The 27,047-nt window shown below is 38.7% G+C and overlaps 1 protein-coding gene across 3 annotated transcripts; it reads right to left on the bottom strand.

Moving 5' to 3' along the window:
* Positions 1-331: 331 nt before the first annotated feature.
* Positions 332-26,811, bottom strand: LOC117409404 (max dimerization protein 4-like). Of its 3 annotated transcripts, none has more exons than XM_034015399.3 (6): positions 26,446-26,811; positions 25,801-25,900; positions 23,176-23,205; positions 9,113-9,227; positions 5,545-5,779; positions 332-4,776 (listed from the first exon to the last, which is right to left on the bottom strand). In XM_034015399.3, the coding sequence occupies exons 1-6, from the start codon at positions 26,501-26,503 to the stop codon at positions 4,628-4,630; spliced, it is 687 nt and encodes a 228-aa protein (XP_033871290.1). In that variant the 5' UTR covers positions 26,504-26,811; the 3' UTR covers positions 332-4,627. The 3 variants fall into 3 exon arrangements, with proteins under 3 accessions (XP_033871290.1, XP_033871291.1, XP_058860515.1); XM_034015400.3 differs by having other exon boundaries at positions 5,620-5,779; positions 26,446-26,809; XM_059004532.1 differs by lacking the exon at positions 23,176-23,205.
* Between the last annotated feature and the right edge of the window lie 236 nt (positions 26,812-27,047).

The following is a 27,047-nucleotide window of genomic DNA, read 5'->3' as shown; positions in this document are numbered from 1 at the left end:
CTCCCAAATATGTTCAGCTGGTACACCAGAGTGTAACCATTACCTGTCCCCTGAAACGCCTTCCTCTAGTGTGCTCCTACCATGTGACCTAGAGCAAAGGTACCAGGATGCATTCGTACTGTATTTGAAACTCTCTAAAGGCATGTTGAGCTGTCATGGTCTTCCTTCAGGCTTTTACCCAGCTGGGCCAGTCTCCCTATAAAGTGGCTCCCTTTTCCAGCTGTTGCTGAATATAAATTTGACTAAATTAAACAGTAAACGTGACTCTGTAGATGTAGTGCCCCCACTGGTTTTAAATGGGAATTTTAATGGGGGGGAAGATGCAACACGCTGTTGTATAAAACTTTATTTATATTACAATGAAAGAATGATACAGCACAATACCTTTAGTGTGCTACATATTGCTTGTATTGAGCACCAGTTATGTATGTGTGTACAAATGAACTTATACAATATTATACATCTTAAGATCCATGAAGCTTTCCTTTACTAAAAAGATACATATTCACAGGTCTCTGGCACAGAACCCACCCTCCCAGTGTTCGTCAGGCAAAAATCGCCAAGATCTCTTACAACCCATCCTCCCCCTCCCCCGCCTCTCCCTCTCCCTCGTCCCTCGTCCCTCCCCCTCCCTCCTCCCTCCCTCCTCCCTCCCTCCTCTCTCACACCACCCACCACCACAACACAGATAATCTCAGGTCAGTGGCCACCCAACTCCAGTGGGCCTGAACCTCCTTCAACATTAAACTGCATTATGAGAGTCAAATCAACCTGCACAGCAGAAACTTTACTAGAAAGCGATAAGCAGAATTAATAAAAGGACCAGTGTACAGCTAATTATTTGAAATAATGTTTTGGATATAGAGCAGGATGCCAGGGTAAATAACATTCTGGCAGGAGCGCAGTTATGTGCATTAAGCACTTTATACCTTTATACTTATTTTATTTATTGAGAGGGGGGAAAAGAGAGAGAAAAAGTAGGTGCCTTTTTAAAATTTCTTTACTATACGGTATACCAGGGTTCCCAATCCTGGGCCAGGGGGACCCCTGTGTTTTCAATCCAACTGAGTTCTCAATTACTTAGTTGAACCCTTAATTACCTTCATTAGACCTTTTAAATTGTTTTCAGCTTTTAAACAGTTGTAGATTGGTTAACTATACAATTGTATAAGTAACTTGAACACTTTTTAGGTCTAATTAAGCACATTATTAGTTCAATTAAGGGTTTGATTAAGTAATTGAGAACTGAGTTGGAATTAACCAGCACACACAGGGGTCCCCCAAGACCAGGATAGGGAACCCTGCAGTATACTGTCCCTTTAACTTCTGATTTACCATGTTCTCCCTTCCTTACTCCTTACCCTTCTTACCTACTCGCTGATATTCTTAGCCTTGGTGTTATTCAGAAAAGTGTCAAATAGTGTTAAAAAGGTCATTTTCAATTTCAATTTTTCCAGGGATGAAGCAACATAGATTTTTTTTTTAAATGTTGTAGGACATTTCAAATATAAGATAGCAAAGTTTCAAGGGGATCGGACTGAAACATTATTGTACTGGATGACAATAAGGGAACTTTACAGACTAACTTTCATTATGGTACCCCCCCCCCCCCCCCCCAACCAACCAGTTTTCTCAAACCCAAGTAAATCAGCTTATTAAAAAAGCAAAAGCCAACCTACCTACTTTTTAATAAGATTTTCTTTTGTCAAAGGTGGGAGGTTCTGTGCAAGAGTTTTTTTTTTTCGATTTACAAATCACCCAGGTTCATTAGACAAATAAATGAACTAAAGTAAAGAAAATTGGCATTTGCTCAGATTAACAGTCATGTTGCTTTACTTGACAACAGTGTCAACTCTTCAATATAAGGAGCTAAAACAGTTCCACAACCTGTCAGCCAAAAACACTATAATCTTAATATTGCTGAGTCTTCCTCTCTAAAAAAATAAAAGAGAGGGTTTTATTTTTGTATGCGGTTTACATTCATACAATACTGGAACATGCTTCACAGAAAGAAAAAAAAAAGGTTTTTTTTTTCAGCTGCCATTGTTTTTATTTTACTCCCCCTCCCCCCTCCCTATTAAAACAGACAAGAGGAGTATCATAAACGTAAGAAAACAAACAAAAAGTTATTCAAGTGGTAGGCGACAATGCAAAACAAGGACTTCAAGCTGCCATTACGATACCATTCGTTTGGTGTTACACAACCACCAATGAGGGCACCTTGGGCCGCAGGGTAGAAGGGAAGGCAGCTAAACTCTGTTCTACAGCCAGACCCGATCAGAATCACCTGCACCCTGAAGACTGCAGCAATCATACTGCAAGGATATTCACTGCAAACCCTACAGCAATTCAAGACAGATCATAATCTGGTATTTACTGGCTAGTGCAAGGGCCTCTTGAAAAAGCTGCTAACATTTCCCACGGCCCACATGAGAAGCCAACTCAGTTTTAACTGCAGTGATAAGTTATTACACTGCTGTAATCTACACCTACAGTGTACTTCACCTGGGATTGAACCCACGGCCCTCCGGTCAAGAGTCCAGTGCCCTAACCAATACTCCACACTGCTGCCCTTTACCAATTCAACTCACTTTTATTGCACCTTTTTTAGCTGATCTAGTTTTTTTTTTTTCTCTCCAAGACTGAATCTGTACAGGCAGGATATTTTAAATGGTGTTAAACCTACGTGAAAATTACGATACAGGTGTCTTGATAAAGCCTGTTCGTTAAAACGGAGTGTAGCTGCCTTATTGAACAAAAAGAAGGGCTTCCATTAACACCAAGGCACAATATAACAATGGCAAAGAGTCCCTGAGACTCTGGTTCTAGGTCTGGGTCTTTATCATCCCCACCCTCCCCTATACAAGTCTGATTTTTGGAGAACATTTAGGAAAATATAATACAAACTTTCATACAGGAAACAGACTACACTTGCTTAAAATAAAAAAAACCCCATGTCTAAAAGTGTTTTCTAGCATTTAATTTTGTATAATTATTTTATTTAAAAAAAATGGAGACCTTTCTCAAAAGACTGGTCCATTATAGGCCATACTCTAATGACTGAACCAAGCTTATGCTGCACAAAAACACATGTTTAGTAGCAGTAGTAGTTTTAGTTGTTTTGCTACAATCTTAAAATGAAAATGCTCCCATGTGAATACTGAATGTGGTGTGCAAAAGAGCGCTCACACTCCCCCCACACACATTTGTTTTTTTACTATATGCCTATACTGTACTGCTAAACATATATGTAATACCCAGAGACTGCAAAGAGAGTGAGAGTTAAAACTATGCAAATATTGTTTAAGCAAATGCGTTTGCTTTTTGAAAAATGCAGTTACTGTGTATGGAGGAAAGCAAATTAGAAAAAACGAAATAAAAATGCACCTACCCCTCCTCCATCTTGGAGGGGCCCAGATTCTCCCGTCTTACTCAGCATGAATGAACCTCACAAAGTCATATAAACTGCTGGTACAACTACACCCACTCTAAAATGCAAGAAAACAATTAAATAATCAAAAAATGATCAAGATTTAAGATTAAGATTAAGCCTCTGTTAAAGGCTAATCATTTTTTCTGTACAGTTTTGAGCTTGAAAAAGATTTGCTCTGCATTTCAGTAACTTTTTAGTACTATTCTATACATTGTATGTTAATATTGAGTGCTTTTCATGACCAAAGCAAGTGGTAATCATTAGTGGGACATCAATTATTATTATTATTATTATTATTATTATTATTAAGACATGATTCCATCTGTGTGTGTACGTCTAAGTCCCTTTTTCTTTAGGACGGAGAGGGTATAAATGCATCCTGCCTCCACAGAACCTTAATATTGCAGAGGGAGAGAGAGAGACACATTTCCAATGTCGACTGCTGTGAACGTAAAAAACACACTGCCCAAGCTGCAGTATGAAGACGATCCCAGAGGGGTGGGATACAAAGAAGATGTACTCTGCGGACCCTGGGGGATCATATAACAGCTGAGACAGAATTCCCCACCAGAACATATCACAGCCTTTTTTAAAGCATTTTACAATCCCAGGGATGTGGGTTACAGTACATGAACAGTACAGGATATCCAGGGACAGGTCAATCATGAAATCCCTTGTGCTGGAAAATGCTCTAAATGCTCTACATGCTGGTGCAGCATTTTTTGTGTTTCGATAGTAAGTAAGTCCATAAAATCAAAGAGAAAAAGGTTGTGTAGGTACACACAAATTTGAATTGATAAAAAAAAAAATCTATTATATCAGAATCAATTATTCACATTTTTGTGTACCTACATTACCAATTTCTTTCTGATTTTGCACTGCTTGGTGCACAGCAGTTTTCCTTTTTTTCACATGATATATTACCAAGTCAAAACTGTACACCAGACCACAATCCTCACCACTAAAACCATACATTGCTCTTCTATCTGATTCTGTGGTCACAAAGCAGAGAGGACTGTGGGAAAGGAAATCTAACTTTTTAGAGTATCTGTGGTTGGGGTTGGTTTCCTGGAAGAGTGGCAATTGACACCTCTGGAATATAATTATAATTTTTTTGTTGTTGCTGTTTGCGGTGTTGCTGTGTAAGCGTCTTCAGTTTGGAGGTCCTGTGCTGGGGAGTTCGGTCCAGCCGTACTATGAGGGCCTGGCCTGTAGCCTGCAGGAATGTGAGAAGCTGGCGTCGCTCGAGCTGCTCTGGACACTGTAGTGGTCATCGCCGTCACTGATGCTGCCTAAGCTGTCCATCTCCCCTGGCGTGAACTCCATCCCCTCAATATCCACATCTATAAACAAACAAGAGCAGGCACAACGCTTTTTAGTTCTCCGACATTTGAGTAGATAAGTAGATTTCGGTCAAGACAAGAATGGGCGAACGCCACCATTTTAATGGTCAAAATCCAAGGTGGTGCTGTTGGGAGGCGGCTTATATATTAAAATGAACTGTGCATTTTTGTTATTAATTTCAGCACTGGGTTTTTTATAGACAGACTGGGGGGGATTTCACAAGGAACATGGGTTTCCCATACATTTCCCATATCTGTATCATTAATGTTGTTTAATGATACAGGTATATTAGCAGCTTCCATTATTTTAGCAACTTGTATGCTCAGTGCAAAACCATGTAAGGGCGCAATTAAAAAATAAAACGGCATGAAATAAAATGAGTATGAAAACTGACTGTGACAGATGGAATTCCTGCACTGGAAACTCCACCTTCCACCAGCAGGGGGAACAGGAGGAACCTGTCTATCAGGCTCTGGCAGCCATGGGGTTAACATTCCATAGGCGTCAGCCTGCTAGGAGGCTGGGGGAGGGGAACGAGGTGCACCTGGTTCCAATCCCAGGTAAAGGGATAATTGTCAGAGTCCAGGTGATCGAACAAAAATCATTTCAAATACTCTTTATTACATATGTGCGTTTCTGCCTGGGACCTGTGTAAATAATTTGTAAATAGACGTCTGTGTTTAAAGATGCAGTACCCATTTAATTTTGACCAGTATTTTTGTTTGTTTCTTTGTAAATAAACTTAGTTTGCTATTTCACCTGAATACCTGAACTCTGTGTGTCATTTCGAGGCCTTCCACACTGACCAACAAGGCTTTTAAGGAACAGCAAGGCGTCTTTACCCTGCTCAGAGTCGGTGGAGATGGTTGATCCCATGCTGTCCATGCGAATTCTCTCCAGGCCCTGTACAGAGAGCTGCTCCAGTCTACGCTTGAGGTAGCGGTGTTCTCGCTGAAGCTGCTCCTTCATGTTTAAAGCCTTTCGGTCCTGCTCTTCCAATTTCTGTGGGGGAGAAAAAGAGGTTATTGAGTCATCAAGGCCAGTATGCAGCAAAGCAAAAGTGTCCCGTGTTTTAATACATCTCAAATGCAAGGAATTAGTAGAAAACTAACAAAACAACTAAAAAAAAAGCTCAGATTGCAGTCCATCTCTTTTGGAGACCTTGAAAATAACAATGTATTTCTGTGGGAATGCAGCTGTGTTTAACATCAGGTAAAGGTTTAAACAATATAAAATAAATAAACGGTTAACAAATGTATTTGGTCTTAAGGTTTTAGTAACTAAAAAACTGACCACCACAAATATAATTTAAAAAAATAAAAAAGTGTAATTTGTGTGGAACCTTTGTTACATTGGGCAAGTGCTGAACATACTTGCAAGCCTTTTAAACGATCACACTTCTATTTATTAGGATAGATCCTGAACCCTGTCAAACGGTATACACAAAGGCTTTATTTATGCTTTGCAGCCTAAGTTCCAAGTGCAGATCTGCTGTGTTATCGGTCTGCACTAGGCTTGCAGAAAATATGTGATTAACCAAGCATTTACTCAGTTTTTCTGACTGCAGTTTTAGTATAATGTTAGGCAATCAGCCTGAATAGGAATGTTCTTCAATATGACAGGTAGCGCCTGCTGCAGACTGATTAGGCCGACTTGGAGGGTATTCAAGAACATGTTGGACGGTCTGAACCCTTGTGGGGTTTCGCTTCTACAGCAGAGCCTCGCTGATAAAGAGCCCCTTGCATCACACATTCTCACATCATGTTCTAATACCAACTCCGCACAAAACAACAACAAAAGGTTATGCGTTCATCCTTTACTTTTGGGGAAAAAAAGCACAGAATAAAAACATAAGAAATACTGAATCTAATAATTTTATAATAACATTAATTTTTTATATAGCTGTAAAATGATTTGGGCATTGGTATGGTATTATTAATGAAATAAATAAAGAAATAAGTACAATCTTTTTTTAACTTTAAACTGAAGTTTGAAGAATGGAAGTCACACAGCATACCATTTAGGCATGATTTAATGCTTTAAGGAAGTTTATGCCCAATGCACAGCTCCAAAAAAATAGGGAATGATCCACTCTTTCTGGTTCTGAGACCTACATCAATCTGTCAGTATGCTTTGGAAAATGCTGGCAATCCTGGTCATAGATTCCAGTGACCACCAGCTGGTGTTAAACTGGTCTGAATCAGCTGGCTAGGTTTTTAGCAAGGCCGGGCTGTATTCACTACATTGGAATACTGCTTCAAGCACTGGCTATAAAATAAATAAACTATTATAAAAAAAGTTTCACAGTAAATTTCCACAGTAATTTTGCAGTCACCCTTTGGTTATATTTTGCATTTACAGTAGTTTGCCATGTTTTTTTTTTTTAATATGCTTCACCATTCCTCTCTGGGCTTTCAATGCGTACCTATGCTTTATTACACTTTGATATGCTTTTATTATGGTAAAATTAAGGGAAGTATATTTTTCTGTTCCTATGAGGCTAGGTTTGACAGCAGTGTTCTGTAGACCAAGGTTGTGGATTAATAATAAAACAAAAGTGTGCTGTGAAAAGGGCTAAGAGCCCAACTGTAATAATCTCATGCTGTTTTGTTTATTGTATTTATTTTATTATTTTTTTTATTATTTGTATATTTAGCAGACGCCTTTATCCAAGGCGACTTACAGAGACTAGGGTGTGTGAACTTTGCATCAGCTGCAGAGTCACTTACAACTACGTCTCACCCGAAAGATGGAGCACAAGGAGGTTAAGTGACTTGCTCAGGGTCACACAGTGAGTCAGTGGCTGAGGTGGGATTTGAACCGGGGACCTCCTGGTTACAAGCCCATTTCTTTAACCACTGGACCACACAGCCTCCTTAAGTGAAAACAGCAAGGGAACAAGATAGAATCTGTTCATTTTTTTTACACTTATTCCCCTTGGCTCTTGTTGGCCACCAATAAAAATATCTTTGAGGAAAGTATTCTGAAATCGAACTGCACCAGGGGTACACAACTCCGGTCCTCATCAGGTTTAATGAGCTATCAATTCAATAATTAATATTAATACTTGGACAGAGATGTGATTGGTTCAATTAAGTAATAAAGGGTATAGCCGGGCTAGAATTGTAAGAATTGTAGCATTGTAACATCGTCTGCTAAGAAATAAATAATAATAATAATAATAATAATAATAATAATAATAATAATAGAATGACTACCGAAGTGCACCAGGGAACTACATCCTCTCTACAGCGGTAATCACTTGTGACTCTTTCAACCCATTCTATCTATTGCATAGCCTTGTTCCAAAATTGTCTTTAAATATTTTAATTGAACCCATGCATACAGTTAAGTAATTAGGATCCTGGCTTCAACAAGGTCCTGGTTTGAAATGTACTGAAAGAGCTGCAAGTAGGAACCTGCTCTATAACATGCCAGCACTGGGGAGACCCTTATAAAAGTTTACCACAGTATTGTTGCAGTTTGACCATGCTTTTCCCATGCTTGTATTATGCAGAGACCACAGCTATGCTTTACCCTGGTTTATTACAGTGCTTTTACTATGGTGGAGCTTTTCTAAGGGGAAGCCGCGGACCAGACTGACACCCTAAGCAGACGCAGAACAGATCCTGAGACTCATATAGATTACAGAAAGAAAAGCACGTTTTTAATGCATTTACATGCCTTGTACTTCCACATCTGTACATCCTCAATACAGTAAGTAAGTAAATCAAGAAGGAACAGTAAAGGTGGATAGAAAATGTAATTTAGATAATGTCATCTAAAGATGGACATGACTTTGTGCTGTCGATTCTGTAACAAAAAATTGTACACATAAATAAAAATAAAACTTCTTTTGACTGCCGTTTTATACACTTGGACAAAATATCTTCATTGTATTGTTCCTCCAGTTTCTTCAATCAAAAAATCAAAAATAGCACCCAAAATACCTTATCATATTTATATATGTGTGTGTATATATATATATATATACACACACACACACACACACACACACACACCCACCCACCCACACACACATACTGTGATAGTTATTTAGGGTCCATAAAAGGTCAGAGGGTTTGTTTGACTGACATGTCATCAATATCATACTAATGGCTGATCCACTTGTATAGTTTCAGTCTATACTAATACACAGAAGTATGATTATTAAAAAGCTTTGGGCTTGCCAGTAGTCTGATACTGAGGTCTTATCCAATGTAATAAAAAAGTAGGAATGGCCCCTCAGGACTAAGAAGCACTATGTTTATTCGATCAGGTGTTTCCCCCACACCACCCCGCCATTCAGTGGCAGTTTTGGGCGTCTTCATTTACCTTGATGTGCATCCTGGCTCGTTTCAGTAGACTCAGAGTGGTATGTCTGGTGCTGTCCGGCCCCAGGGGCACCAGCTGTTTCAGCTGCTCGAGATAGAGCCGCAGTTTGGCACGTCTGCAACAGAGAAAATGCAGAAGCGCTCGGTACAGCTTCTCAACACTAAAGTGAGACAGGCAGGGAGGAGCTGGAGAACCACTGAGGCTCAGCATTGAGACAAAAACACACTGAATCCCTCCCGTCTTAAAAACCTGCCCATGCAACAGCTTTAGGACATCTGTTTGGATGTACAGATAGGGCCAGAGATTTATAATGAGAAATACCATGAGAAGGGTGGTGTGGGGTGGACAGAAAAATAGAGAAATCTCTGAACAGGACCTCCCAGGGTGAACAACCCCCCTCCCCCTTCCCCCATCCCTGTCCCCATCCTACTAGCTCAGCTCGATTTTCTCATACATTTCTCTCTGGTTTAAAGATCCATATAAATACTTAATGCAGCAGCAGAGCATTTTATAAAGTTAGTACCAAAATATTTGTTTTTCGTAAAGTCTGATTAACAGGTGGTTAAAGATGAGTGTGCTATGCAATGTGTACCACCATGTTTCCCCAGACATAAGGGTTCTTCTGCAACAGAGTGCGAAGACGAGGAATAAATAGCCTGCGTTGATCAATTAACTGAAATTTTGTTTTTCTTAGAATTTCACTTGGGTGTTTTTGTTATTCTTTCCCTTACAAAAAAAAAAGAGTTAATTCTATACCAGAGAAAACCTTTGAAAATATGTCCCATAATGCTAGTGAATAAGGGGGCCTGTCAAAAGCGATGCATCCCTAAAGTCCCTTAATTCAACATTCTTCAAACGTGACTCAATTGAAATGTGACATTTCCAGGCTCTGCCCAGTTCTACCGCAGGGTGACGCCAGGACAAATGTTAATAGATTATATTATTTAATATATTTCCAAATATGTTTCCCTGTTGCCACTGTGATTGCAATACAATAATAAAAACAAGATGATATACAAACCATATTTGTTGTCACAACAACGAGCAAGCTGAAAGATTGCTAGCTTTGTAAACTATTTTCAACTCACTATTTAGTTAATTGGTCATTCTGGCCCCCTCTCCAGAAATTAAAATTGCATCCCATATATTCAGGCTGTAACTGCTGTTTGCCACAGACATGGGCTTGGCTGGACTAAACATCCGCTCTCTAGGCCAGCTGCACCTCTTCACCCAGGGCTCAAACTGCTGAGCTGCTATTAAAATGTAAAAATACACTTTACTGTAAAATCAGATGCCATTTTACTTTAGAGTCATATGGGCACCCTGTGTATTTAATAATGTTCACCGGGACAGTTCAGGCTTTTTAACTCGCATAGCAAAGCATTCTGGGAAGTGTGTAATCTTAAACATGGAGTCATACGGACACCTTAAAAATACATTAGGCTTGTCCGTTTGCAGCCTTTAAAAAGGATGCATTGAAACACAATGTGCTACTGCCGCTGTGAGCCAAGTTTCAGTTCCTCTCCTCCTGACAGTGTTATCGTTGCTGTCCCTTCGCTGTCGGGTAGCTCTTATCTCCAGCTTGTCACTGCAGCCTTGGCTCCGATCTCAGCCCGGATAGCTCTGTGAGTGCGACCCTATGTCTCCACGCAGCCTGCATTCAGCATGGGGAGACAAGCTCAGCTGTTACAGAAAGCTGGCGCGCTCGCTATTCATATCTCCTGTTAATCATTTTCTGTTTCGGCTGCACACCATGCAATATGCTGCTGTATTCACGAATTAAAGTTTAGAATTAATTCTAAACAAGGACGCTACTATTCAGCTTACAGAACCCTATAACTCAGTCCCAACCCCCAGCCAAGCCCCACCTCCCCCAAACATCAAGATCAAAGGACAGCTTTTATGATTGGTCATGCAATTTGCATGATTTTGTTTTTCAGAAAAAATGTAACTGTTTAACAACCTTTTTTCCTTCCAAGGTATTAAATTACCCTTGTGAATTGCATTTTACTAGTTTTGTAACATTTATAGTAATATCTTCTTTTGGTGTAAATTGCATTTTGTTCTAAAGACTTTAACAAAACTGGCCCCCAAATATGTACGTTTTTCAATGTTTAGACTGAATTGAAATATGTTAACATGGTTTTTAATAAGCAAGGCTGGTGCTTGTCTGGACCTGTTTGCTTCACAAGCCCCATGAATGAGTCGGTCGCAGGCCAAGGGAAGCAGCAAGAAAGAAAAAATAAATAAATAAAAAAGTAAACCAGTTTTATTTTGTGCTGTTATAAAAGAAGTGATTCAAAACAGGCTTGGATTGAAGGAGTCTCAGCAGCTGTAGGGACAGAGCTTGGCAGGATTTTAAAAATGGTCAGAGTGTAACAGGAAACCCTGGGCATTTCTTAAATATACAACCTTCTTTTTTTTTTTTTTTTTTACTATTTCCACCTGTACTTCTGGACAAATTAAGGAAATGTTGGCATGGAAACACAATTTTTTTTTTTTTTTTTTTTTTTTAAAAGAGCCAAATGATTCTAGTTCAGCGCCTGAATGGAAAATACTAGTGACAGCACTCACAAAAAGAAAGCTGAAACAAAAATCAAACTCTGGAGGGCTGGAAACAGGCACTGAAGCTTGTGATCTTCTCTGGGTTCAGAAATCACTCGTACATAATGCTTTTAATCTGCTCCTGTAATTACATTTTTCAGTCGTCAGTCTGTCCTACTCCACCCGCCCCCCCCCCCCCCCTCCAACCCAACCCAACCCAACCCAACCCAACCCCCCCAACCAATGATACAATATTTAAAATGTATCATTTGAAAAATAAATCTAGGTCCAGGAGAATAATAATAATTTTTAAAAGCACAGTAATCAGTTACAGGCATTAACATGTACAGTTCCTAATCGCCTTTTGGAAATACAGGGTCCAAGGCCACAAAACTGTTTTAGAATTTGTTGGTTTGTTTTTTTTTCAAGAAAGTTTATAACCATTAGGTTAAGCCAAGGGTGTCAAATCACAGTCCTGGAGGGCCATTCAACTCCACGTTTAACAGGTAAAGTTATATAATGAATTATTTATCGGTCTGGATGGAGGTTTAGTTGGTTCAATTAAACAATTTAGAACAGGGATGGAACAAAGACCAGGAGTGGAAGGGCCAGCTTTGGCCACCCCTGGGTAAGCAATACATGGCAATGCAAAGGTGCTGTCCAAGGCAGCCCAATGGCAGTCTAGACCAGCTCCACTGGTGGAATGTCACCACAATGGCAACATTTTCAAATGTTCACAATGAACCAAAACATTTCTAGAACTTTTGTAAAATGCTGTAAAAACAGTGACAAATGTAAAAATCTGGTCGGGCCTTCTTTGTTTTCAAAGCTGACTGTTGACAAGGGTGCAGTTTACAAAACAAGCAAGCCTGTGTAGTGCATCATTTAAAAAACATAATAAATAAGACAGCAGTTACTAAGGAAATGATGTCATCCAAAAAACAGATGCTCTATATTTTCATAGCAGGCGTTCAGCATGTAAATGTGTCACAGGAAGAGCCGGGCTGTTTTGTTTGGTGCTTTTCTAAAACCCACCAAAGTTATAGCCATGCCATTTGACTAATAATGCTACAAGTTTTTCTGCCAATATGAGAAACTTCGCTAAAAACACAAAGAAAGTGGTTTCACTTAATTGGTGCTTTGGCTTGTTTATTTACATTTTTTTCATCAGACCCTTTGAGACGATATGTCTTGCTTACAAGGGGGTCCTGGGGGACAGATTGATTCATTGTAACAAACACTCATATTGAATCTTTATTTTTAGTACCACTTCAACACATTCGCAGGGAGGAGTATCCCTGGCTGTTGCTTTAAGACTTCTATTACAGCTCAACTTCCACAGACTCACCTGCTATTTTGACTACCTTTCATTTCCCCGAGAATTGTTTGCATGTTTCAAGATATTACATTTCCACTTGGCAGGCTGTCTCAGACCCTGGATGTCTCTCTGTACAGGATATTGAATGTTTTCTCACTATTATCCCTCCTTTTTGTTGCTGCCTTTATGTGGGACCTGCCACTTTTCCAGCCAGAAGACATTCTTACTTAATGGGCAGGTGATCGTAAAATGACAGGGTCCAAAGGTCTGGAATGTCATAAATTGATAGATTTGAAGGTTGATACTGTTTATTAGATTAGTTTTGATCATAGGTTTCATTTACATGGGGGGGGGGGGGCATTGCAACAGTACTAAAACTTTTATTTCTCAATAATTAATTTGTATAAATCATTAGTCAGTATAAAAGTCTCCACTAGCACCCTGCAGAAACGGAAATCAGCTCAGGCAGCGGTGTCGTGCAATGCATTGTGGGTTCTCTCACGTTTTCTATGGTCTCAATACTATCAAAATATTTTCTATTTAAAAACATCTTATTGTAGATTTCCTAAGCAGATAAACCACGGGAGTCGGCATTTCTTGCCCTCCTTTTTTTTTTTTTTTTTTTTTACAAAGTCTTGGGTTTCTGCAGCAAAGCCTTGGGTTTCTTGTTCCTATACCGTTTCATGATACATGAACTTGGACAGGTTGTCTGCGAGTAGCACACAGCGAGCCCAGGAAGAAACAGAAAGTGAAACCTCCCACGCAGAGAATATCTGCAAAAACAACCACTGACGACTGCTTTTACAACAGTACTCAGATAAAAATACCACTCTGTGCCTCCAGCTACCCATTGCTTTCCAGTCTGTTACAGTCATTTCATTATTGACGTATAATCGGAACTATGCTACCCCAATGAAATGCATTCCGATAGCTGCTGTAGAAACCAGAATTCAAGGATCATCTTTGACGAGTGTGCAAAACATTTACAGCAGTCTCTGTATTTTTAATTCAAAGGCATATCATTCAGTTGAATATCAACACAGAAAACTAAACAAGGCATTTTTAGTATGGTGCACATTCTGATCAGTACTCAGTACTCGGAGCGGGGTCCAGGCTCAATTGATTGTACTCAATTAACATTAGTTTGCATCATGCACATTCAGTAGTATATTCAATAATTTTTAGGTCGTTATGCCTCACTGTCATTCTGGGAGGCAAGTAAAAAGGTTTCTCGTGCAAAAAGCAATGGGAGTGGTGGTTGCAACAGGCCTTGCGTAAATGTCATATTCTGTCAACTCATCTGACGTGTTTGAAAGCATTTGACCACAAGAGGTTCTCCATTTCTAATATGTTCAATTTTCTCACACAGGAGTCGTCATGCTTAACTGTACACCACTACTTACCCCACAGTATGTTAAGCAGTACATTTGGTTGAGTACTCAAAATAATTATTAACATACTTCTACACTGCTTAGTAGCAATTAATTCAATTCCTTTAAAGAAATTGGCAGAATGCACAGGCTACAACCAGGAAACACTCATTTCCGTGGGAGGACAATGTTCCACAAAATTCATTCAAGTAATGTTCCAATTTCTGCAATTTTAACGGTGCCATTTGCAGAAAAAAACATTTGAAACTATGAATTTAAAACCAGAAGATTATATTAAAACAAACAAACAAAAAAAAAAAACAATAAACACTTTCACGATGACATGGAACCCACCTACAAGCATATATGAAATGTCAGCAGTCTGCAACAGAGCAGAGCACATAACACTGACAATGCAGTGTCAACCGGTGTACTGCAGACACTTGCACATTTCACTCATGTTGCCTGTGGTAAGCCACCAGTTCAGAATAAACATTTGGCCTTAACAGGTTACAGTAAGATTCGGGTTTCAAAATATGTAACACAACACAGCCATGATGTTAAAGGACCATGGGCTAATGCTGTTGCGACTGAAACAGAAGTTTCAGTATATTGTGCGCATATATATATATATTACACACATATACACACACACAAACAGGGGTGAAATTCTGCGTTATTGCTATTCTGCGTTAAGTGTTATTTCCTAATTTCTTATGCCTCAAAAGTATAGAAAATGGCTATTATTCCCCACAAACTTTGCTTTTGTGACCAGGACAGTGATATTTTGAAATTTACCTATTTCCAAAGAGAAAACGGGCAAATTTGTGTCTTTTCATTCACATAAAGTCAGAAAAAAACATATGAATCCAAATTAACATGTATTTATACTAAAGTAATAGAAAAATGACTACAAAAGATTTAGAAGCAAGTAGTTTTTCGAGATTTACGATTATGCTGTAAATCACTTTCACGAATCAGCCCCAGATGTAGTCTCCCAAATGTAGTCTCTCGCGTTATACTGTCCTTCACTGACAGCTCATCCAGGAGCCTCAAAGCCGTGCTGCTCCATAATGGTAACAAGTACCCGTCTCTTCCCCTGGCTCACTCGGTGCACCTCAAAGAGGATTACAACAGCATCAAGACCTTGCTGGACGCCCTGAAGTATGATGAGTACGGCTGGGACCCCCGGAAGGTACTGATGCCACCACTGCACATCAAATTGGGCCTTATGAAACAATTTGTCAGAGCTCTAGATAAGGAGTCGGCAGCCTTCAAGTACCTTCAAGACTTCTTCCCTAAGCTGTCTGAGGCAAAGGTCAAAGCCGGTGTCTTCGTCGGACCACAGATAAAGAAGATCCTGGAGTGCAATGAATTCCCCAAGAAGCTCACTAATAAGGAGAAAGCGGCTTGGAACAGCTTTGTCGCAGTGGTTCGGGGCTTCCTGGGCAATCACAAGGCCAAAAACTATGTGGAGCTGGTTGAGACTCTGGTGAAGAACTACGGCACAATGGGCTGTAGGATGTCCCTCAAAGTCCATATCCTTGATGCTCATCTTGATAAATTCAAGGAGAACATGGGAGCGTACTCGGAGGAGCAAGGCGAGCGCTTCCACCAGGATATACTGGACTTTGAACGCCGCTACCAAGGACAGTATAACAAGAACATGATGGGAGACTACATTTCGGGGCTGATTCGTGAAAGTGATTTACAGTATAATCGTAAATCTACTCAACTACTCACTTCTAAATCTTTTGTAGTCATTTTTGTATTATTTTAGTACAAATACATGTTAATTTGGATTCATATGTTTTTTTCTGACTTTATGTGAACGAAGACACAAATTCGCCCGTTTTCTCATTGGAAATAGGTAAATTTCAAAATATCACTGTCCTGGTCACAAAAGCAAAGTTTGTGGGGAATAATAGCCATTTTCTATACTTTTGAGGCATAAGCAATTAGGAAATAACACTTACTACCCAGGAACAAAAATTGTGTTACATAGTGTTATCATTATTATGAAGTAATAATAATTTTCTTTAGTGTGGTGGAGAAACTATCTGAAATATTCTAAACGAACATTGCTGCACATGAATTAAGGCAAAAAACCATGTCAATGTTCGCCATAAATTACACAGTTGATAAATATTAGAAATAATTATCATAACGCGTTTTGCCTTGCACCGATTCACCACATTGCGGTCTAAAACGACGCGATAATAAAATGCAGTGCACACTAAATCCTGTCAGGGTCAGTTTTACAGTCGGGTCTAAGGGTACAGTGAAGACTGTGCGCGGATCATGGACTGAAAATGTACTCGGGGAACCCACGTTTAACTGCAGCCACACAACAACATTCTATGATACTCAATACCCTGGAAAGAAAAAAAAAAAAAAAAAAAAATCTATCTATCTATCTATCTATATATACACACACATACAGTGCCTTGCATAAGTATTCACCCCCCTTGGACTTTTCAACATTTTGTAGTGTTACAACCTCGAGTTAGAATGGATTTAATTAGGATTTTTTGTCACTGATCTATACAAAATAGTCCATAATGTCGAAGTGGGGAAAAAAATCTACATAGTTTTCAAAATTATTTACAAATAAAAAACTGAAAAGTCTTGATTGCATAAGTATTCACCCCCTTTGCTGTGACACCCCTAAATAAGCTCTGGTGCAACCAATTGCCTTCAGAAGTCACATAATTAGTTGAATGGAGTCCACCTGTGTGCAATTAAAGTGTCACATGATCTCAGATGTTTCTGGAAGGCCCCAGAGTTTGTTAGAGAGCATATCTAAACAAACAGCATCATGAAGACCAAGGAGCTATCAAAAAAAAGTTCTGGAGAAGCACCAATCAGGGTTGGGTTATAAAAAAATATCCCAAACTTTGAACATCCCCCGGAGCACCGTTAAATCCATTATTAAAAAATGGAAAGAATATGGCACAACCGTGACTCTGCCTAGAGAAGGCCGTCCACCAAAACTCAGTGACCAGGTAAGGAGGGCATTAGTCAGAGAAGCAACCAAGAGGCCAATGGTAACTCTAAAGGAGCTGGAGAGATCCACAGCTGAGATGGGAGAAACCGTCCATGGGACAACTATAACCCGGACGCTCCACAAAGCTGGGCTTTATGGAAGAGTGGTGAGAAGAAAGCCATTGCTGAAAAAACCCACATCAAATCCCATTTGGATTTTGCCAAAAGGCATGTGGGAGACACAGCAAACATGTGGAAAAAGGTTCTCTGGTCTGATGAGACCAAAATAGAACTTTTTGGCCTAAGCGCAAAACGCTATGTGTGGCGCAAAGCCAACACTGCTCATCACCCTGAGAACACCATTCCCACGGTGAAGCATGGTGGTGGCAGCATCATGTTATGGGGATGCTTTTCATCGGCAGGGACTGGGAAACTGGTCAGGATTAAGGGCAAGATGGATGGAGCCAAATACAGGGAAATCCTAGAGGAAAACCTGTTTCAGTCTGCAAGAGACCTGGGACTGGGGCGGAGGTTCACCTTCCAGCAGGACAATGACCCTAAACACACAGCCAAAGCTACACTGGAGTGGTATAAAAACAAGGACCTGAATGTCTTAGAATGGCCCAGTCAAAGCCCAGACCTCAATCCGATTGAGAATCTGTGGCAAGACTTGAAAATTGCTGTTCACCAACGGTCCCCATCCAACTTGACAGAGCTTGAGCAATTTTGCCAAGAAGAATGGGCAAAAATTGCAGGATTCAGATGTGCAAAGCTGGTAGAGACTTACCCAAAAAGACTCACAGCTGTAATTGCTGCCAAAGGTGCTTCTACCAAGTATTGACTCAGGGGGGTGAATACTTATGCAACCAACAAATGCCTTTTTTTTTTTTGTTTAATTAACTTTTGTGTGACAATAAAAAATATTTTGCACCTTCAAAATGTTAAGTATGTTGTGTAAATCAAATGGTAAAAATCCCAATGAAATCCATTTTAATTCCAGGTTGTAACACTACAAAATGTGGAAAAGTCCAAGGGGGGTGAATACTTATGCAAGGCACTGTATATACTGTATATATACACACACACACACACACACATTTTGCTTCCTGTATTGTTTTTTGGATGGAAAGTGCAAAGTAAGCAAAATAGACAAATCCATCAATCAATCAATCAATCAATCAATAAAGGTATGCAACAACTCAACGACTGCACCTGGGTTACAAAAACAACTTTCTTTCAGTTTCTGACATATCCATTTTAAACCTTTGTGTAATAAGAGCCTATCAGCACCCTCCAATCAAGCTGTTAATGAAACCCAGCTGATGTGTACCTCCGGAAGTGCACGAGTCACTGCGTGTAGACCTTGGCAGCGCCCACTCACCCACTACTGGAAACCATTTACTCCAGTGTTTGTGGAGCGTGCTGGGGAACATGAATTTCATTGCGCACACAAGCCTGACAGCCAGGGAGTTGGGAAAGATAGCTGCAGCACTACAGTACACGAGGGGAACAGATAAAGACCAATGAAGGAGTGGTGAAAGGTGCAAATAAGAACTAGATGCAAAACTATTTCTTAAAAGGCAAGCAAACATCTTCTGTAGACTATATTACAACAGTCATACATTTTTCTTTTTTTTAAGTAGACTATAAATACAACAGACAGAAGTAGGATCCCATCAATATGATGCAAAAGTGATGTCATGCAAAAGTGACCCAAACCAAAGGTTGTGTTTGTAACTCAACTGCTGTGCATTTCAAGGCAATTTAGTAACTACTTGAAAAAACGCATCTGCTTGATGTAAAACATTTTCTTAGACAGAAACCGGTTGAAAAATATGAAAACCCTTAACATAATTAAAACATGTTGATTTGTGAGTCATTATACTTATATTATAGCCTATATTGAAAGCAATTAAACATTTTTGTTCCAAAATAAGCAAGTAAATAAATAAAATAATATGCAAAAATGATTCAATCCAAAAGTTTGACACATCTAAACATGACTGGCTGTGGGTTTTATATGGATAGTAAGCTACATAAATATGCAGCTATTTACAGAAAATGTGCAGAAAATTATACTACACAACCTCATTGACCAGAAATGCTCCACCAATTAGCAATATGACTCAATAGGACACAGTAATAAGCAAACAGATTGATTGGAAGCAGCTCTTGAACATGCCTGTACATGTTTTGTATTATTATTCTTGCCGAGTCACCAATCAGGCTCTGTGGAAAACGATGTGGTCTCCAGAACACGCTGGTGAAACGTGACAAGAAAACACTCACTCAACGGCGCTTCTATTTTAAATACAAACAGAATGCAGCAAAGCAGAACAAAGGAAAGTTCATGCGATGCTGCAACCAATTTTTTTTTTTTCCCACTGGGACGACCCTTATAAATGTTTACCACAGTATTTTTGCAGTTTTATCATGCTTTTCCCATGTTTATGCTTTACTACTTTCACTGTGCTTTATTACACTTTGCTATGCTTTTACTATGGGAAACTTTTATAAGGGAAAGCCAGAGTGTGTGGGAATGTACTTGCACTTTTTACTAAGTTTGCAACATGTTACAGTAGCAATTGTTATACCATCCCTGTGTGAAATAGTCTCTATTTTACTTTTATCTTATCCAGTAGGTAATCAATGAAAGATCAGCAGTGGACTGGGCGAGGCATCTTTCAAAAACTGTGTGAAACTCTTTATCTAAATGTTTTTCTGCCACCTGCTCAAAGCTTTTTTGGAGAAAAAAAATGTGATTATTCCTCTACCCAACGCACAAAAAAATTCTACTTGCATCTCCCTCTAAAAAAAATATCAGTTATTTCCGCTTGTCATAGTTGGCTTGGGGCCTCTTCCTTAAAACAAGAATCCAGATGTTTTTAAAGAGACTAAATTAAGGTCTAAGGCTGGTCAGGTCAGTAGGTTCAGTCCATGTTTAAACCCAGTGGTGTTGCACATGGTGTCTTCCTAAGAGTAATTTAGAGCTCCCTGAAGTAAAACTTTAACCCTGACGTATGGCCTGCAGGTCTGGCCTGTCAATGAGAGGTTAGGCCAAGTCTAGACCCCCACCCAGGGCTGTAGATTACTGACCAGCCTGAAGCCAGACTTGACACCTGCAGGTCACTGTGTGTGCAGACTGGTTAGTGGATTTCTGAAAGGCCATCAATAAATGGTCAATATTTATCCCAGCCCCACTGATAAACGAAATCTCCTAAATTACAAAAGAAACAAAAATGCAGGAGAGCTAGAGGAACAGCAGGAGCAATTGGCAGGGATGTACTGTCGGGCTGGCAATCAATCAATCAATCAATCAATCAATCAGGGAAACATCTAAAGGGAAGTTACTGGTAAAAATGTAAAACAATAATCCGTAAAACAATACACAAATGCCTCTATATAAGGATGTAGCTAGGACATGTTGCATAATACAGTCATGTGTGTTCTAAAGAGGCAGCTGTTACTAATACAAATAGTGGATACCAATAATACTTAGGAGACATCCAACTGTAGCCTCATAGTCTGGGTAGAAGACCAAAGAGCAACCTTTTAGTCCGTCAGGCCTTTTAATCAAGTCAAACAGACCCCTCTCATAATATCTAACTGCTCTTGGTGCGGTTTGATTATCTCTGTCTTATTCTCAGTAATGCAATCAAGCCTAATGTATTGAAATATTCAGATTCAAATGGATGCTAGCACAGCTAATTTAGAAACAGGCCTACTGTATGCAAAGAAAGGGGTTCTCTTAGGAGTCATATTAATACATGATAACTCTTAATAAAAAACAATCAAACTGTAGGAGCCAGCTCCAGAAATAAAGCATTATTTAAAGAAATTAAATTCGGGTGACAGTCAGAACTCATGCAAAAAATAAATAAATAAATAAATATCTGCCACCTTCTGAAATATTTAATTTTTTTTGCTTTGTTTTGTTTTTTTACTATGTACACCTGGCAAGAGAGTTTAATCAGCCATCAGCTTATGTTCTGTTTCCAAGGCATTGTCTAAGCTACCTTAAATGAAGTCACATGCAGTTTAATTTCAGGGTGGAAGCCTACTGGAGAAAAATGATCAAACACACAACATAGTGTGTGGAGAAAAATGATCAAACACACAATGGTGTGCGCTATGTGTGTGACAGCTTACTTCCATTTCAAGGACTATAGCCTTAGGCCCGTCATATATTGTAGGCCCTCCTTTAGGCCCTCCATTCCGTATTGAAGTAACAGCTGAGTGACGGTAACGCGGCCATCTGAATTTTTTTTGTCTCATTAGATATTGCTTTGTACAAATTGATGACATTAGCAACATGAATTGTAGCACCCTCGTGGTCAGTTAGCAAACTACTCACTTATCTTCAGCCTTCACTAGTTGAACACTGTCTCTGCGGCAGCAACCCATTTTTCAAGCCGTTTCAAACTAAATCACTGGAAAATGCTATGAACAAAAGTTGTAGGTCTTGTAAAGTTTAATATTTTACGATATTTATAATTTACAAAAATGTCCTCCGATCGACCATCAAGAGCATCTCAGTGCTTTGTCTCTCTTGCGCATTGAGAATGAAATTGTGAGGTCTTTGAATTACGATGACATCACTCATGAATTTGCCACAGCTAAAGCTAGGGGAAAAAATGTGCTTGTTTGAAGAAATGAGTGTAGTGAGTGATTTATGTTTGATGAATTTACCTTGAGTTAATTTTATATAGGTAAATAAATAAATATGTTTGATGACTTCATAATTTTTTTTTTGCAACATGTAATACATACTTAGGTCCTTCTCTCCTATTAGCCTTCGGCCCCTCATAACCTTAATCCGGCCCGGATGCCTTTACATGTTCTCACTGGAGATAAGTCATCAACAACTCACCACCATGTGACCGACAAACTGAAAGCACCATAAAAAACGAATGCAGACGACACATGACTCACAGCTGCTTCACTAAGCTTTTTTTCACCCACAAATAAGTTAAATAAATATGACTGATAATAAAAAAGATAGCAGCAATATATTTAAAAGGCCTACATACATATTCATATTACATGTCAATTACAACTGTTTAAATAATGTGCCTGTAATTTTTCTTTATATTATTAACATCCTGACAACTTTTTACACTTATAAACTTTAAAGCCAGTTTTAAAGCTCTTTTCAAAATTGCCACTCTGGTGCATATTATAAGGATTACACAGCAATAACGATCCACGAGGTGGTACAGAATTTAAAAGCCAGAGCACTTCTGTTCTTTTTGGGTTTTTTTAAAAAATTTTATTTAAATCGCTCTTCCTGCAGTGATCTCAAACCCCAGTGTACTAGAGCGGCCATTTTGAAAAGTGCTTTGAAACTTAAAGTTATAAGTGTAAAACGCTGTCAGGATGTTAATGAGAAATCACAGTGTAGCACCATGTGGTGACTAGAAGGCTGTATTTTTTAGAACCCTGCTTCTTACTCGTTAAAGCCTAAGATCAAATATGACAATGACATTTTTTTTACACTATGCTTTTGTGAAAGTATATATAAAGTGTGCTTTAACAACATCCAATTTTAGTAAATGGCTTATTTACTAAAAGCAGGTTTTACTCACACCAGCAGCAGGTGTTGCATTGCCTGTTTAATTATTGGCACACAGTCACAAGCATGCTATTTTAATTTATGTTAAGAAAAGATAAAGTTGTTGGCGGGGGGGCGGGGCATACGGAGATCAGAAGGACCACTAAAGCGAAAGGACAGGTTCACAAACCATACAATAAGGCAACAAGCCTCAGTGGAACTGTTCTTCAAATACTGTTTGTTCGGCTTTAAAAAAAAAAAATTAAGTGGAGTGTTTTTTTCAGCTGTCACTTACCTGTGTTTTTCAAGCTCATTATGTGATGACCTGTGGGGAGGAAAAAAAATATATATATATAAAAAAAATAAATAAAAAGCCTGTCATTTACAAGCAGCAATAACCTGTATTCAATCCCAGAGAAAAATAAGAGAGTCTGTAATCTGAGCAAATGGAAGTTGACTACCAGCTAGATTGTCAATGCCAGACACCCCCAGCCAATCTGAGTACTACGAGAAACCATGCATAATGGTTTGGGGGGGGGGGGGGGTGTACAGTGCTTTATGATGTGCAATTGGTGCTTACACTACCTCTGGTGAATGTTTAATATGACTTTCCCTATATGTTAATCTGCTCTTCTGTGCTTTTATCGTTCATCATACACCACAGAAAACATTTAAAAGGCACCACTAATAACCCCTGTGCCCCCACACCCACGTAAACAAGATAGCAATACTAACTGTAAAAGTGAAAGTGGGATTCTGAATCTGTTTATACCCAATATAAGAAATAAAAACACATGCACCTCGCTTGAAAAATGTAAAGTGTGTTAAAACAGTCTTTGCTGTAGGTTCCACTTTCATTGCGGTGAGAATTGTTTGGTTCTTCGTTTTTTTCTTTTTTCTTTTAACGTTAATTCCAGGATACGCAAATCTATCAAATACAATGCAGAAATGCGTCACCCTGGTATGTTACTGGCTCACGTGGTCGGATTGCAGCTGCAGTAGCTTAACAATTGGCGTTTGAGTTACAGCACATGTAATTTAGCTTCCGAGAACCAGCAGCAGCAGCCTTTCTTCTGTTGGCTTTGAAATATCTGCATGTTCCAAATCAAAACATAAAAAGTTGGCAAAATAGAAACAAACATTCTTGAAAGTCCTTGAGGAGCACCAGGGTTGGGGTCAATTCCTTTTTTAAAATCAAATGCCAATTCCAATTCCTTCGAAGGAATTGGAAATTATAGTTTAGAGACATAATAATTGTTGCGATTGTTCAACTGCTTTCATTTATAGACAATTTAATTGATTAACTGTGACTTCAATTGAAGTAATGTGTTGCCACTGTGAGAAGCTAATTTTAACACAATACTGCTAATTGCAATTTTGATCAATGATGTGTTGGAATTGATTAAAGGAGAATGGGAACTGGATCTGGAATTGGGAATAGATTTTTACAAAGGAATTGGAATTGAAAAACATTGAAAAATGGAGCAAGCTGTACCTGAATCTATAACTTTACAAACTAACAGAATTGGTTCTGCTTCTCTGACCATAAGAAGACTATAAAGTTGTTTTTGACTTCAGTTTTTTCCCCCTTCAGGCTTTTTCAATAAGAATTGATAACTAGATAACAAAGTACATCTTTCTAAATTAACATAGTACGGCAGCTATGTAAAAATCTAGTTAGATCTGTATTATAGTTCAGATTTTACAGCCTGCTTACAGGACATCCATACACACCATCCAATCACACCCACTACTGTTAGCTGTTGTCTGATGTAAAAAAAAAAAAAAATGATGCCTCACTATTTGCAAATTATTTCTGCAAGTATTTCCACAGGGGAAAAATGCAACACAACACTCCCTTTGTTGGCTGATGACATTTAAAAACCACAATTACTGGATCTACAGCTTGACAATTCATCAGTGCAACAACAGAGAACCATGATGCAAATACTTCAGGGAATTGCAATTGTGAAATCTCCAGTATGCACAGTTCGTTTTCTTGTCTGGTATACAGTACATGCTGTATGTTCTAGTTCATAGTTTCTTCAATATATACTATAATACCACCTTATCTCTCCTATCATATGTTTTACAAAGAATCACATCTGTACATTTTCCTCCCACAGATTCGCTATATTATGGATGAACATGAAATATAATTGTTATGTGGCAAGCCAAAGAGTTTTTTTTTTTTTTAAATATATAAAAGAGTGGTTTTGTCAGACTTCAAGTTACATAACCCTGTGACTGTCTCTTTAAGACTTCTTGCACGTAGGCAGCACTCTGGCATTGCCTGGTCAGCCAAACAAATTGCACAGCGTCTGCGCAAGAACACTCACAGGTCAGAAGACAGCCAGAAAGCAGAAGAATTCAGCACTAAACAGAAGCCGACACAAATATGACATACAAATACACTGCTTGCTACATGAAAATACTAGCTGCTAAACAATATCATACATGCATCGAGTATTTTCATGCCGGTCAAATATATTACCAGTAGTACTGCAGTGCAAGAAACAACTCAATATATGCTGGTATTTATTTATGTACACACACTAATATTAATATATATGCGTTTTACTGTTACTGTTTTTAGTTTCATGCATGGTAACAAACTTTGCAATTACAAATAATACACTAAAATGTACAAACAACGTTTTATAATATCAAGAAAATACATCAAAATTGATCAACCTCAGTGAATGCATGTTGGGATATCGTATTAGAAGAGGGGATGCAAAATAAGTGGTGCATTCTGAACAGCAATGTTACTGTTGTACGCGTGGCAGTGTTTATGCGAGATCAAAACAGAAGCCAAGCCCAAAGCAGGAAAAATGGCGTCAATACATCAGCAGATAGGTGAATTAACAAGCCGAGTAAATGAAACACGTTTCTGTCAAGAATGACAGCGTATATTTACCGATTATTCTGCGTTTTTCTTGAAACTGTTGAAGCTTTCGTTCTCTTTCTGGAAAAGTCGCTATTGTAAGGTAAAACGGACGCATAACCATGTTCTGCTTCTAAAAAACAAAGTAAACAGAGTCAGTGTTCATTTATTAGAGCATATGATTATTTGCTGGAACTGTACACAAAATATCACTGGTGCAATTATAAAACAGCTAATTAGTTACGCACTTAATTCGGTTTATATAACAAGTAATACACAAGTCCTCCGTTGCACTAACGCATACAGTAAGATTCGTCATTTGTTTAGTCTCATTCATAATGCAATTGTTTTTAAACAAAATACCCAGTTTGAAAAAACAACAATATAAATCTCGTTGCATGGATTATTGTCATGGTCTGCTAAGAAATAAATAATAATAATAAAGGTTTGAAAGAACACGATGAGAATTAAAAGTACTGTGCAATGGGGCATATATTTTCACCAAATTATACATTCAAGTTATTGTTATTATATTATTAATATACTATGCACCGTAATGTTTTGATTTTAGTACAAAATAATAAGCTGCATAATTCTAAGTATGCACTCGTTGCATTGATATTAATTCACTGTAAGACTATATGAATTGCAAGAATTAAAATAACAAGATATAATCACCTCTGTCTCTTCTTTCCAAATACTCAGCAGCCTCGTGAAGAAGTAGAAGAGAATCCATGGCGATGTCGTGTTATTTAAAAAATATATATTTTTACACTTCGGAATCCTTTTATAAAAAATATAAAAAATCGGTGAGATAAATACGAGCTGCACAGTCCAGAATATGTGGAACTTCCAAGTTCATATCAACTGCACCTCTACTAAAATGCACCTAAAGATTGACAACTACAAAGACCCAATCCAATAGTGGACTGGGACAGAAGACTGATCTTTAAATGCCAGTTCTGGCCAATCACAAACGACTGCTACTAGGCTTACAGCAGAATGTTGATAGAATGTTTATACATTGATATCAGTCTTCTGAGTGGGTGGACCGTGATAGTAACAATTTAGAAGCCGAACCTTAGCAACAGCACGTGTAACCTAGCCCCCTAGTCACCCATTGGCCAGAAAGTTATCTAGTAGTCACCTATTGGACAGACGGCAAGAGGTGGGTGTGGTCTTATTTTCCCAATGAAACATTTGACGTGGAAAAGGGCAGATGAGGGGTGAATCGACGTGAAATGAAAAAAAATAATTACAAAACGTCAAATTTGAATATT

The sequence above is a fragment of the Acipenser ruthenus genome, chromosome 2 (assembly GCF_902713425.1).
Source record: "Acipenser ruthenus chromosome 2, fAciRut3.2 maternal haplotype, whole genome shotgun sequence".
Taxonomy (NCBI): Eukaryota; Metazoa; Chordata; class Actinopteri; order Acipenseriformes; family Acipenseridae; genus Acipenser; species Acipenser ruthenus.
The sequence above is the reverse complement of the archived record's forward strand: the minus strand, read 5'-3'. Positions and strand labels throughout refer to the sequence as shown.

What these genes read in the sequence shown, in the direction of transcription:
- LOC117409404 (XM_034015399.3), bottom strand. Translation starts at nt 26,503, where the DNA reads ATGGATTCTCTTCTACTTCTTCACGAGGCTGCTGAGTATTTGGAAAGA. An exon ending in AATGAGCTTGAAAAACACAG is followed by an intron (nt 9,228 to 23,175) that starts GTAAGTGACAGC and finishes TCTCTGTTGCAG; the next exon opens with ACGTGCCAAACTGCGGCTCT. An exon ending in AAATGACACACAGAGTTCAG is followed by an intron (nt 4,777 to 5,544) that starts GTATTCAGGTGA and finishes GTTTGTTTATAG; the next exon opens with ATGTGGATATTGAGGGGATG.